Genomic DNA, 14,425 nt, shown 5'->3' with positions numbered 1-14,425 from the left:
TGGATATGCCTTAGCCTCTGACTGATTCCTTGTCCTCCTATTTGACCCACAGTTTTCATTATTGCTTCCAGTTACCGATATTGAAATCTTTATGAGTTTGCATTTATAATACTAACCATTGTCCTGGTTCTATTCATGTGTTTTTTGAAATCATAAACTTTTTTTGTTTCTATATATCTATCAAATGTGGAGCATAATTTTTCAGGATCATCCTCCAGGGCAGTAAGTTTACCACCAACATACTGATTACCACAAGATTCCTTATCATTTCAGGATGACCTGATTTACCGTTAGTGTTTCCACACAAAACAAATTTGATGGAGAAGGCCAGTCCTTTCTTCACTAGTGTAAAACATGAACTACACACATGAAGATTTCATAGATTTTTTTCCTCACAGTTTGAGCTTTCTGGTAATTGTATCTGTTAGTTTTGATCAGTTCATATCTTTTGTTTTCACCTGGTCAAATAGTAGTTTTGTTTTTTCCTCCTTCAGGGAAGCATAAATGAAAAAACTAAGACTGTTTTTCTTGATACACTTTAAGGCATGCCAGATGCTGAGAGATGGTGCTACCGCCATGCAGAGATGAGCTCAACAAGATGGGGAAAGAGAAGAAGGGTCTTATAAATGATTTATACCCTAGCCTCAATTGAAGTTTATAACTTTTGCATTATTTACATTCCTGCACACAGATTACACCCCGTCCAAATCTTTCTTTCCATCTGATTTAATGTGGTTCATATTTATTTGAAGCCAAATCAAATTGTCCATCAATAATTCATTCAGAGAAAAAAAGGAATGCTAATTATTTTACTGACTAGCTTACAATAAAAATAACTTGTTGCTCATTAGTGAGAGGAAACGTTTCTATGGAAACAGTAGAGTGGAGTTACAGGGTTCGATGAGTGGGATGTGTGCAACAACAGTGGATGCAACTTGAGAGCTGTGTTATTGATTGCCTCCTCTTAATTTTGTGCAAGGGAAACACCTTAGACTGAACAAATAACAAAAGATGAAGATTGATTAACCATTTGATATCCAATAGAATATTTGTTGAAATGATTGTATCTGGATTAATGATGCAGGAAAACATAATTGTTCTTCTCCATAACTCTTTCTTAAGCGTAACTAACCCAAAACTTGTGCTGATCAAAGGTGGCCATGGTTGCCTGATGACTCTATGAGCTAATGGGTGCTCGATCCATAATTTGGTGTGGCACAATACCACATGATGCAAGCCTCCTACTTGACTGATTCATGCTTATTGTTTTGCAATGGTACATATAATGGGTTAAGAGAGTTATAATAGATGTAAAAAGCTTTTGTCGCATACTTTTTTCTGGAAACTTTAATTCAAGAACTTGGTCTTTCTTGAGCTGGTTGTTCATGTATGGTGTCCTATATCGTATTTAAATGTTGAGATGTAGATTTGCTTCCATAGTTCATTTCCTTCCTGTAGCAGAATGTGAACACATTGTCATGATCTGTTTTTCCAGATCATTTGGTTCCATTTTTCTGTGTTTGCTGTAAAGATTTATCACATTTTAATTACTTTATTTTAACTCTTCCTTGGTATTTCTTTCAGTTATATCTTTTCATCATTCTTGGTATTCATTTTTTAGCTTTATATAATATTTCCCCTATGATATGTTAGTTGTCTGAGTTTATCTAGTCATTTCCCCACAGTCTAGTTTTCACTTGGTCCTTTTTTTTCTTAGTCAATTGTGTCTTTTCCCTTAGGTGCAATCTTAGTTCTTCCTCAGCCCTGTTATAGTTCCCAGTAGCTCCCTGTTACCCACTAGTGCCACCTTCCTTCCCCTTAGTTTCCTTCAACGTCTTCTCTCCACACTTGATCCCTATCAGTTGATTGCCCCACTCATTGTTCCTTCACCAGGATAAACACTCCTCCTCTGCAGTAGCTCATTTGCTGGATTATTTTCATCTGTTTCCCTGCTCTCGTTCCTGCATCTGTTATTTTGGATTCTGATAATTTGGATTGTTTATTTATGGTACCTATAAACCAAATAAACATGCTAAATCCATCAGCAGCATCCGTCTCAGCACTGACACACTGTCATACTCACCTGTATACTAGGGGGTTATTATATTAAAATCCAAAAGCCCTTATCATTGTAAGAAAAGTGAGACATGTGACCTTGCTGTTAGGGGAAGCCAGGCCTGGTGTTAGGGTTCAACAACAAGATTCCTCTTGTTCCTCCTCACTTATAAATAACAAAATATGTTCTGCCTGATTCCCAGATGCTTAGGTTGGTTCTGGGTACTGGAATGTCATCTCACTGAGTGGTAAAGGGCCTGATCTTACGCAGGAGGTGGAGCGATACTGGCTAGAAATAGTCAAGCTTGCCTCCACACATAGCCTGGGCTTATAACTCAGTTCTTTAAGAGACACTGGAATCGCTTCTTCTGTGGCGTGCGGGGGGAGACAGAGGACAGAGGTGGGGGTAGGTCTTCTTATCTCTCCCAAGCTCAGCTGTCTTGGACTTCTGTGCAAGTCATGGATTATCTATAATAAACACCATGTTCAGGCATTTCCACCGTGCACTTAGCACTAGGACACCCTAGATCTGAGGTTGATGATTAGCTTTGTAGACATATCTTCCTAACTTTGGCTCTATGTCTTGGATAGAGAAGAGCAGGTTTGAGCTGTCCACCCATCACCTCCTGCTGGTTAGCTGGACAACTGGAAGACAAGAAGGCTGGACAGACTTGGCAGGCCAAAGCAAGTAGAGGGACTGCTGGGACTACCTGGTGGAGCCCTCAGTCATGGACTGACTCCCACCTCAGAAAGAGCTTTTCCCCAGATTCCGGGGGAGTTTAGGGACATGGAGTCTGAGTGGACAATGTTCTTTGACTCTATCGTCAATGCGACCGCTTGTAGCTAAGGCCATTATGTGGGGCCTGTCAAGGTGGCGATCCCTGAATGTGGTGTAGGATACTGGCAGCAAGGAACCCTATCAAGCTGAAGAAGTCCTATCGAGCCTGATTGGCTTGTTGTACTCTTGAGGGAGCAAGCACGTATCAAAAGCCACTGTCCTAGCAGATGCTGAGACAAAAACTCTAGCCTGGAAGGAGTTTGAAGAGACCATAGAGAGAGTCTATCGGCAGGCCACTGGTGCCTCCAGAGGTGGAAGCAGTGTTTTGCTTTTTTTGGGAGTGGGAGGCTGCCCTGAATGATGACATTGTTGGACAGCAGAAGGAATACTTTGAGGATCTGCTCAACCCCACAGATATCTTCCTGACGTAGAAGAATAGACTGGGTGCTTGGGGATGGATTTATTCATCACCCAAGCTGGAGTCACCAAGGTGGCCAGAAAACTGCACAGTGGCGAGGTTTCAGGGGTTGATGGGATCAGCCTGATTACTTTAGGCTTCTGGATGTTGTCAGACTGTCATGTCTGACAAGCCTCTTCAAAACAGTGTGGAGGTTCCCCATCCCTGTGTTCCAGGTATTTCACTCCAGAAGGAGGCCCAGGGGACAACACAGGGCATGATGGAGGAACTATGTCACTCAGCTGGCCTGGGAGCACCTCAGGCTTCCCACTACAGTGGTTCTTGGAGGTATTTGGTGAGAGAGAACTCTGGGAGTCTCTGCTAAGACTGTTGCCCCCACGATCTGGTCACGGGTGAAGAAGAGGAGGACTAGTACGATTACAATATTTTAAAACTTTTGAAAATGGTTTTCTATGGACAGGATACATCTAAATAAATTTTAACAGACAAATACTTGAACTTGATCAATTCATATTGCTTTTAACAAAGCAGATTTTTTTTGTTTTTTTTTTATTTTTCTGACAATGTAGGAGGTGCATATTGCATTCTCACAAAATAAAACCTGCCCTAAAAACTGGGGTGTAAAAAAGTGGAACTAATATGACCCCAAACACAAGGGTCCGATCAGCAGAAGGCATCTCTCTAATACAAAGAGAAAGCATGACCGCCCTCCCTTGTCCCCTCACACCTCCCACCTCTGCTCCATCTGTCAGTGTCATATCCAGCTGGCAAAAGAAACTCGCACACTCAGATCCCCAGTGACCCAGTAAACTTTTATGTGCCTAAATATGCTTAGTGTTAAATGATGTCTATTAAATGGAAGATAGCTCCGGATGATGGTGAGGTTCATTAAAGAAAGATTTACTGCTCCTCTAGCAACACTGCATCTAAATGTGTTTGTAAAAACCTGATGATAAAAATTATTATTTACATTGGTCTAGCTTATCAGTGAACCAATTCATGGGTTTGAAATTAAGCATTCCCTCTCACTTTTTTCTTTTTGTTCATTGTAACAGAATGTAATAAAGTTATTTAGTTATATTATAGATTTAACCTGAAATTTGTGACAGGATAAATAAAACATCACTAGTTTATCAACTGAGGTCCATATTATATAAATGTTTTTGTTGTTCTTATCAAAAATAATTTCTTTTCCATTCTGCAAATTCCTCAAATTGACTGAGTGCAGCTCTTTGATGCTTTTCCATGATTTTTTTTTTCAAGCCTTTTGGAAGCCCATTAATATATGTTCCAGCACCTTTATATGTGTCACGGTCTTAAGCGGATTTTAGATGTTTAGCGCTTAATCGTACAGATTTAAGTGACACAAAGAATGATTAGGGTCAGGGCAGAAGTTCACAGTGTGGGGTTCTTAAAACAGACTACATACTTCAAAGTGACATTGCACAAGCAAAACATTGGCTGGTCTTTTAGTCATTCACCATTTCATGAGACCAATCCTCTAAATCTTGCATTTGAGACAAAACACTCAAGATGACTTATTAAAATGTCAACATTGTTAGCATAAATAATTGATTTAATCTTGGTTTTTTGATTTAGAAAATGTGAAGTTTAAACTGTCATAACAATCTATTTCATTTTATATATCTAAAAAGAAATACAAAATCTCTAACAATAAATTAGCATTAAGTATTAATTTGATCTCTGTAGTTATACAAACACTTAAGATGTGACATTTTAACTTATTAATCTGTTTTAGCTCTATATACCTTTGAGCTATTTTTGATGGACCATAGGCCTGGTCATATCAGCCTTCTATTAACACACTACAATCCAGAAATATTGATATAATAAAGTTTTCGACTCTAAAATGTTTGCTTAAAAAAAAATCTTTTCGAATGCATGTCATCATGGGAAGTTCACCTTTTAAGTTTATTTTCAATGCAATTGTACTATTACATTTTTGAAAGCTTGTTTATGAAAATGGTCTCTATCCAATATGTGGCCATCTAGTACGACTTGTCTTTCAATTTGGTTGATGAACCTCTCCTGACATTTTCTGCCTTAGGAGGTCCTAATACTCAACACAATGAAAGAACTACAGCAAGATCTTATCCCTGGTTGGGTCATGACTAAAAGTGTTCACCTTGCTAAATTTGGTTGCAAATAAACCATTTTGCTTTTACCGTATGCTATATTCACCATCATTTCTTTTATATTTGTATTGTTCAGCATCCTTCAAGAATTTCTAAAGTTTGTGATACATTTCTAAATCCAACATGAAGATTTAGAGGGCTCCAAAGCTCTGTAATAATAGATCTCGGTACCGCTTCCTATCTGAGTGACCTCACAGCCAACAGAAAGGCTGTTAAAGCAGGAAAGATAACTTCCTTCTAACAGAAAGGAAAATGGATCTGTTAGATTACCCAAGCCGAAACACAAGAAGTGGAAAAGTTAGCTCCTGTTTCTTGCTAAAAGTAGACACACTAATTTTGTCTATTATCATAGCGGTTCTGGATCTCATTTTTGATCCTGTTCTTCTCAAAAAATACAAGATAATATTTGAAAATAGTTTGAAATGTTTGCTTTAAAATAAAAGACAGGGTATTGACCTTTAAACCTTTTAAGCCTGATATTATTTTCCTTTTAGCTTTCATAATATGTTAATTCCATTGATCTAAAAGTGCTTCTGTTTGTTGGAGTTGAAAAGCTGAATTAGCTTAGTTTCTTAGTTTGAATTAAGTTTCCTCTACAAACTGAATACTAAAAAAATCGGAGAGCATGACAATTTCTATCTGCTCCATCTGTATAAAAATTTATATTTGATGTTAAGCACCTGAAAAATTTACCAAAACTTTTTTGCAAATGCTGGCAGTAGCATTATATGTGGGGTTTCAAGATGCACTGGTAGTAGGTTACGGTTTCTTTTGTCTTGCTATTGTTTTGTTATTCCTTTTTATTTTGTATTACTGGATAGGTTCTTTCTTATGTTTTCCTTGATCTGCCCATTTTATTCCCTCTCCCTGAGTCTAGATTCCTAGCCAATTAGTGGATGCTGTTCACCCATGTTTCCCTAATGTGTGCACCTGGTCCTTGCCTCATTTAAGTCATAGATCTGCTGTTAGTCTTCACTGAAGCCTCTGTCTTGTCTCCTGTCTCAATGTCTACCTCTGTTCTGTTGTGAAACTTATCATTAATCGAAACTATTAACTCACCATTCTGCTTCCCAGAGTTAGTCTGCATTTTGGTATCAAAACCTGATATAGAGTAGTATACAGGAGCCATCACTTGCAAAGCAAGGATCCACTGCAAGGTTAAACTGAAACAGTTCCTTTACAACCAGTTTCAGTCCTAAATCTCCCACTTTCCTCCAAGGCGTTAATATTTGTTCCAAGAGAGCAGGGTTTACCATAAAGACTAATAAAAGGATTCTGGTGTACAGTAGATAAGATGGGATGATCTGCCTGCCGATATATCATTGACCTTACTTGCACACCTTTGGATGTCTTTGTGACTAGCCAAACACCACTGGCAAACTGCAAATGCTAACTAAAATATGAAACTACTGGTTGCATTCTGAAAAGGCTGGAAGTACCTGGTTCAAACCCCATGGCCTGGTACTCTGGCTGCATGAGCAAGACTTAGTCTTCACTTAGTGCATGTAAACAAAGCTGCTGTGAAGTCAGTAATCATCAAAGTGGGGTAATTTTAAATGTTTTCAGATATAGAGTCTAAACTGGGTCATATTGAAACTATTTATGTCACTTTACACAGGAGGCAGAGATGAAGAAATGTAATTAAGGGAGAAAATCCAACCATGTTTGTTTCAACTTAATTGTTCCACCATGGTTCCAGTCAGACCTGAGTTTTGTACAGTCTTTAGTGCTTGTTATCAGAAGAGCTGTATGAGGGCGGTCAAAGAGACGGCAAATCTAGGAAGCTTTAAGGGAAAATGAGGGTGCTGTCCCCCCCTTCACTGCTTATAATTTTTCTCATAGCAAACGCAAGGAGGCTTTTCTTTTCCTGCTCCCCCATCTCTGCGCATGTTTAATCAACCACTATGGTTGCCATGTCAACGGCAGTACGAAATCTGAGAATAGGCCGAGCACTTCAGAGCCATGACCCACTTTACTGTATATCAACAAATTCAGTGGGACAATAGTGAATGAGACACATTAGACACACAAGCCCTTGGGGGCAAAGAGGCTGTTACAGGCCAGGTCCAAAGGCTCAGCCTGTGATTTCCTGTCTTTCTTTTTCTTCCCAGAGATTGAGGAGTTTGAGGAAGGCAGCTCGCTTGATAACCTCGCTTGATAATAGTCTTTTGTTCTAGTTGTCCAGGAACAAATGTAAAAAAAAAACATCACGTGAGATTTGCAGCAATGCACTTTGTGTTTATGAGTTTAAATGTCTTTAATAATTCTCTTTTTCTTGCATGAAACTAGGTTACCTATCTATCTACCTCGTCTGCCAACATTAATAGTAGCAAAGATAACGTTTTTTTTTTTTTTTATTCATCTTAAAAGCCTCAAAACAAATGTTTTTTTGTTATATATTGTCCTTCGGTTTATTTTTCTAGCAGTTTGAATTGAACTTTAGAGTTGAATTTCTAAAACTTGACACCTTATTAGGGCTTATTACCCTAAGCACTTTTACAATCATGCTTGACAATATTAGTAAAAGAAAGCAAATTTTACAATACAATCAAGTCATATGGCTCAAAAGAAATAAAATCCTTGTGGTATTTTTAGCTAAAAGTCCCAAATAGTCCTAAAGGAAAATGTCTAAGAAAAATTGGAGGAACTCCCATGACTTCTTCAGGGCTTGACAGTTTATGAGTCAAAACAATGAGATAGGGGAGAGGCAGACGTGGACAGAATATTGATATTTTCCAACACGGCAAACATTTGCTAAACTCCACTGCTGTACTCACAGACTTTCATGGTGACGTGCACTCACCTGACAGACAAGCTTGAAAGAAGAGGAAACATTTGGTGTTATACTCAAAAAATGGCCTGGTGAAGAACTGGAAACCTTATTTTTTACCTGATGCAGTTGATTTTAAGGTTTCAAAAAAGTAAAATAATTAAGTGAAAGCTCATTTTGTTGGATAAAATGTACCTTGATACTATTTAGGCAATAATATTACATTATATGCTCATGCATAAAATCTAACTTTGTAACTTTGATTTCCAATGTTTTTTTGCTTTTTTTCAGTTGCTTTCTTCAGTCTATTATGGGAACACCTGATTTTTTGGTTTGTGAATAGCTTTAATACTGCTCTTCCTCAATGGAGGATGATGTCAACAGTCCTTCCAAAGCCAAAAAAAAAAAGTCATAGGTGCATCACCAGTTGCCACAACCCTTTGTAGGGATGATGTCACTGTTGGCGCAAGCACTCTACTTCCTTGTTCAATGCATCAAGTAGTAACCTAACTTTAGTCGTCAAGGTTGGTATCTTGAGTTCGACACCTGACAAGTTAACCTTTGCAACTTAACAACCTCCGCACTCAAGCTACATTGACGTAAGGTGAGCCACCAAGGATAAATAGAATACCACTATTACACAGCAGCTCTCTATGCATGGACAAAACTGGACTAAAATAATGAGACTGTACCATTAACACAGACATAAGTTATCAAATTTAAATGGCCGACAGGACTAAAAAGGTGTTATGTAAACACTTTAATCGGGATATTCTGACTAGCATTTAGCTATTAAGTGAAGTATGTGCTATTGATGCAGGTTGCACTCAGGTGAGTTTGGCTCATTCTCGATCCTAGTAAAGCATTTACATGCATCCCGACCAACTTGCCAATAAGCATAAAGCCCTTTCTCAGTAGGATTACAATTTCATTCCAATCTTGACGAATGTCATCAGAATATTTTGACTTGCATATTTACATAAAATATTTTTAGTCATCTGACTATTCCAATTACTTATGCCCATGTAAACATAGCCAGTGGTTTAACCATGAGTGGATGTGTACATGTTCAACATGGTTCATTGCGTTGTTGTTTGAACCAGCCACAAAATACTGCAGAAGGGTTTGACATTAACACTATAGCAATATATATATGGAGATAATTCTTCCATGATGGATGTGAGAAATTGTTGATATAAACATATATAGATAAGATGACAAGCCAGCAAAAAAAATACTTGCCCCACTATACTGGACAGTTCCTGAAGCTGAAAGAGAGCCCTGCAAGTTAAGTTGATGCATAAAGCACAGTTGCATCCTCTCTGTACAGAGGTAGCCTCCTATTTAACTCAACAGAAACGAAATCACTGAAAACAAATGTAAAAAAAAAAAAAAAATCAGTTTCCTGGAAGAGGAAAAGATAAGAAACACATAAAACAACATCACTGAAAAAGGCCCCCAGCAGTGGAGTAGTGTGGAGGTATTTTCACCGTTTATAGATGGACAAATGCAAAGTAGCATGCACTGCAAATTTTGCCTAACAGTCAGCGTATACTACAAATATGTTTACAGCCTGAACCAGTGGAGCATGGAGCAGTGTGTAAACCATTACAATCCCAGACCGGAGCATATTCTAAACCCTCCTAAAACATGACCATAGAGTTTATAAAATCATAGAAGCAACAGAAGTGAATTACAAATGCAGGAGCTTATTATGATGTTAAAGAGACTTTTCCTATAAGCATGCTTAGAAACGAGGAGGCTGAGTTTAAGCTGGATGGAGAAACTTCCACAGATTTATAAAAAAAAAATGTAGAGAGTGTACAGAAAGAGAAAGAGACTCGAGAAAGAGCTGCAGTGTCAAAATTAACCGTTTTTTAATAAAGAGAAAAAAATCCTATATTTGATGTCATGTTCAACTTGTAAAATGACATTTTAGATAAAACAGTTGTAACCTTGAATATTGACCAACATCATTTCTGTTATATTGAGTTATACAGTATATGGATATCTCCTGGAATAAAAAATATTTTTGTCATAGTTTTAGTTCCATTTTTTTTTTTCTTTCTTTTTGCTCAAAACTATACTGGAGTAAGAAAACAAACCCACAAACTTTGACAAAACTTCAACAGACTTGAATTTGTAAGTTCTACTGTAAGAATTACAATTTGAAACCATGCAAGGTGGCAACTTCAAAGAGTAGGCCTATAAGTCGACTGGCTACACGCAGAAGCAGAACGTATGCCCCCAGATATTTTTTCATGTTTTAAAATAAAAGCATGATTGAGCGAAGGACCCCAATACACCAATAAAAGGAAGAAATTAAAAGCATGCATCAAGCAAGAACATGCTGATGTCATACAGTTATGAATATGCATAAATAGAAACGGTATACAGTTGTCATGGTGTTGTGCTGAGGTTTTTATTTCTGAAAGAACTGTCTCTTTATTCAGTCTCTGCCTCAGTTTATGTTAACCAGACTTGAAGAAGAAATGTTTTATTTTGGCATTCATTTAATGAGTACAGAACAGTTCTAAGAACAGCATTCAGTCAAGGGGAAAAAGTCAAGTTGTGTCAAACACTCATAAAGTGAATATAAGGGTTGTCTGCATATAAAGAATTTGGGACAATAAAATAGTTTATCCTTTAAGAAAGAATAAGGAATAATGTCTATTTTATTTTTGTTTATATTTAATCAGAAAATGAAAAATGTAGACCCGATCATTGCTACTTTATCTTAAAGTGGTTTTAAATCTGTTTCAGTTGAAATGACTTATATTTCTAAACAATAATACCTTTTAGTTATGATAGATGTTTTATGAAAGCATTACAAGGTTTAACCACCTTTATACTCTACTGATTTATTTTTGTTGAAAACAGTCTCTTGCGAAACTGGAGCATTTTGGGCTTGATGCAAACATCAGATTATAAATGAAATATTTGCTGGGCTGGCAAACAATACAGTAAAAGTCCAGAACTTAATTAAGTGCTATGTTTGTTAAATTTTGTGATGATGCCTCTAGAGTTGCTATTTTGGCCTGATAAAAATATCTATGAGGTCCTTATATCTGCTTGCCAAGTGAGAAGCCTCTTCAAACCTATCAAGCAGAAGGACAAGCTGTGCCTTGTGGAGCAGATTATTGGCGCAGGCGGATCTAACAGGTGTGCTTTTCTCCGTTTTTTTCCATTGACCACCAATCAGCACACCAAGTGTGAAATATCCTTAAGATTGTCACCGATTCATCAACTTTTACTCCTCATGTTCTCCTTTTTAGTGGATCCTGTGTAAACTTTTTGTTTTAGCCATAGGATGGGTTTTTTGGTTTTATTCCTGTTTTGGCTGGCGACAATTTTGTGTGGATAACCCCGCTACATTTGGCCAGCAGCTGAAGTGAGCAGAGCCCACATGGTGCTTCTGAGTCATAATCAGAAACTTGCACCCTCAGAAGAGAAAGACAGAAGGGTATTAGCATGCAGCGAGTGCACTCAGTGACACCTGCAACTCATCAGAAATGTAGGCAGCAAGCAATTTAAAAGGTGTTTTAACATAAAAGAGTTTCTCTTGTAGTAGAGAAAGTGATTTGATTGTTCCAGCAGCAAATGTTCAAATGTGGGTTTTGATCAAATGTGAGCAACGATCCTTACAGTGGATTACAGGATTTTACAGGAAGATGGGCGTGAAATCAAAGTGACAAGGAAGAAAATGGGAAACGATGGCTTCAGTCTTCATGTCGCCTTTTCAGTGAAGTCAATCCAAATCTTCTCATTCTCAATTACCAAGGATGTTTGTAGTCACTTATTTATATAAGGTGCACCTAAGAGATTAACTCTATTCTAGCTAACATGAAAACAGGATGTTAAAAACTTTGCCTTGTTAATACCTATGCATTCTAAGTCAACGCTAAGAGCCTCAACTTACTAAATGAAAAAATTTTTAAAAAACACACAAACACACAACAAAGCCTTTTAAATAATTACTAAAAAAGTAACCTCACTAGGATAAACCATTTGTTTAATTCTTGGATTAGTGATACCATAAGGCATATCATCCTGTAATCCAACAGGTTACTTGATTATATTGTATTTTACTGTATCTTATTTTACCTGCTTTAAGAACAGATCCTAGTCAAAATATATATTTTTAATCCCAATAAATAAAAGGTTTTGTTGACTGAATAAATAGATACCAAAAGGCATGCCATTCTGGGAAGAACAGATCTATGACATAGTGTTTTTTTAAATTTGTTTTATGATACTTAGATTTAGTAAACAAATACCTATTGATTTGAAAAAAAAAATCTAATTTTTGCAAAAATAATAACAAATAGTTGTTATTATCCTTAGTAGTAGCAGTACTAATATTAGAATCATTATTAATATAATTATATTCATTATAGATTTACAAGCAGTAAACATGAATTCACACTTAGTTAAGGTTGAAAAAGCAGAACTTTGTCACATTTGTGTTTTGGTAGCGAATACAGCACTTTCCATGGCTAGTCCTGACACCCTGCATAAAACCACTCAAGAATCATAACAAATCGTAATGTTTTTGGCATTACTGTGTCCAATAACTCCTCAGTCCTGTCTTTATATCCGTTTAATGTCCAGGTTCAATGTTTAATGTCCCCATCTCCCACCCACAAACCATTTTTCCTTCTATTTGCTGCTTAGAATTTGCTGCTTAGAATTTCCCCCTCTCTCTTTCTCTGAAACAGTGAATTATTTCTGCCAAACTGTAATCAGCTGGAGTGGAAAGCAGATGATACACATACATGGCAGCAGCTGCAGCTCGTGTGTATATGAGTGCTGGGATGTGTGTGTGTGTGTGTGTGTGTGGGGGGGGGGGGGGGCGTAAACATATGAAGCCATGCTTGTCACATGAAGTACATTTCAGAAGAAGAGGGGCAATACAAATATCACAAAGATGTTTTTGACAAGACAGAAACTTACTGCTGACTGTTTCCCATTTCACATCTAAAGATTATCTGTATAATGCTGATAGAATTGAAACATGTTCCACTTCAGTAACAAATAAATCTTCTTCTGCCTCCTCTGCCTTAAAGTGTCCTGACAGTATGTTAAATCATTCATGCATGGGGTGGTGGTAGTGGGGGGATGAGGTGTATAAATAGCAATTCCCTTTTTCAAACAAAGCGAAGATTGCTCCTCTTGTCCAGCTCCTCTATTAAAACAACCTGGGTTTTGCAAAGAGTTGCTGCAAGACCCATTATTTGCACACAAAGAACAGAACCTGGCAGCATATAGATCATAGCAGCAGAAGCTCGGCTTGGTTCTCATCTTTGCATGTTTCTCTCTGAGCCGTCACGACAAGCATGAAATCTGCATGGAGCACACAAAGGCAGTTCAGCTACAGCTGGAGCAGATCACACCCCCCTAACTACCCAAATAGCTTCTATAGATGTGGTCTTTTAAGGAGAAATGATGCTAAACAAAGCGTTTCCCTTAATCAGCTGCTCGTCTCTAACGTTTGAGGAGTAACAAAGCTTACTTACTGACCAAACGACCATTGCATGTCTTTAAAACCTTCAAGTCAAACATGGAAATGGTGCATACCTTTTTGGGTTTGCCCCTCATCCAGATCTTCTTCCATGGTGCTTATTCTGTTTTAGATAAATTGACTATATGCTTCAGAAAAAGCCTGCTTAGGCAGAAGGCTGAAAATCTTAATTATATTAGAAATAATCCACAGAGAGCTTCCTCTTTCCTTCTCTTGTATCAATTTCCCGCTGCCTCAATGTCTGTTGTGAATGCTGAGATTGGCTGTCAGCGCTGGTTTCTGTCAAGTGTCTGGGTGATGCAAAGGAATCACTGAGTCTTTGTGGTGCTGTCCATTGTGAGCTGCTGTGGCAAGTGCTGAAAGCCTACTTGGTCCCTGGTGGAGGGAGAGGAGCAGGAGGAGGAAGGGGCTTGGACTGAGCAGAGGGTGGTCTCTTTGGAGGCAGGGAAGCGAATGTGTAACAAAAGCCTATACTAAAGGACACATTTCTGAAAAAAAATAAGTGGAATTAAAACAGAGGCATGCAAAAGGTTTAGACTGAGGTCAGTATAGACCCTCAGCCTGTGTCATGTCCATGGTCATGTTGTTTGTTTAATCATTACTCCCTTTAAGCACCCCTGGCTGCACGACAGAATGGTTACACCCATTTTCACCCCACCCCCCTGCCTCCTTCTAACACTCAGAAACTGTATTCCTACTGCATTAACTCATTCCCACCTTAAATGAG

General features: G+C 37.9%; 1 protein-coding gene across 1 annotated transcript in view; it reads right to left on the bottom strand.

Annotated features, from left to right (window-relative positions):
- The window catches only part of LOC107095817 (neuronal membrane glycoprotein M6-a), a 24,546-nt gene extending 10,364 nt beyond the window's left edge, over window positions 1-14,182 (bottom strand). Inside the window, exon 1 of the mRNA XM_015392140.1 lies at window positions 13,755-14,182. Coding sequence (XP_015247626.1) covers window positions 13,755-13,791 — 37 coding nt within the window. The 5' untranslated portion in view covers window positions 13,792-14,182. The remainder of the gene's footprint in view (window positions 1-13,754) is intronic.
- Between the last annotated feature and the right edge of the window lie 243 nt (window positions 14,183-14,425).

Source organism: Cyprinodon variegatus, unplaced genomic scaffold (assembly GCF_000732505.1).
Source record: "Cyprinodon variegatus isolate N-32 unplaced genomic scaffold, C_variegatus-1.0 Scaffold575, whole genome shotgun sequence".
In the NCBI taxonomy this organism is placed as follows: Eukaryota; Metazoa; Chordata; class Actinopteri; order Cyprinodontiformes; family Cyprinodontidae; genus Cyprinodon; species Cyprinodon variegatus.
The sequence above is the reverse complement of the archived record's forward strand: the minus strand, read 5'-3'. Positions and strand labels throughout refer to the sequence as shown.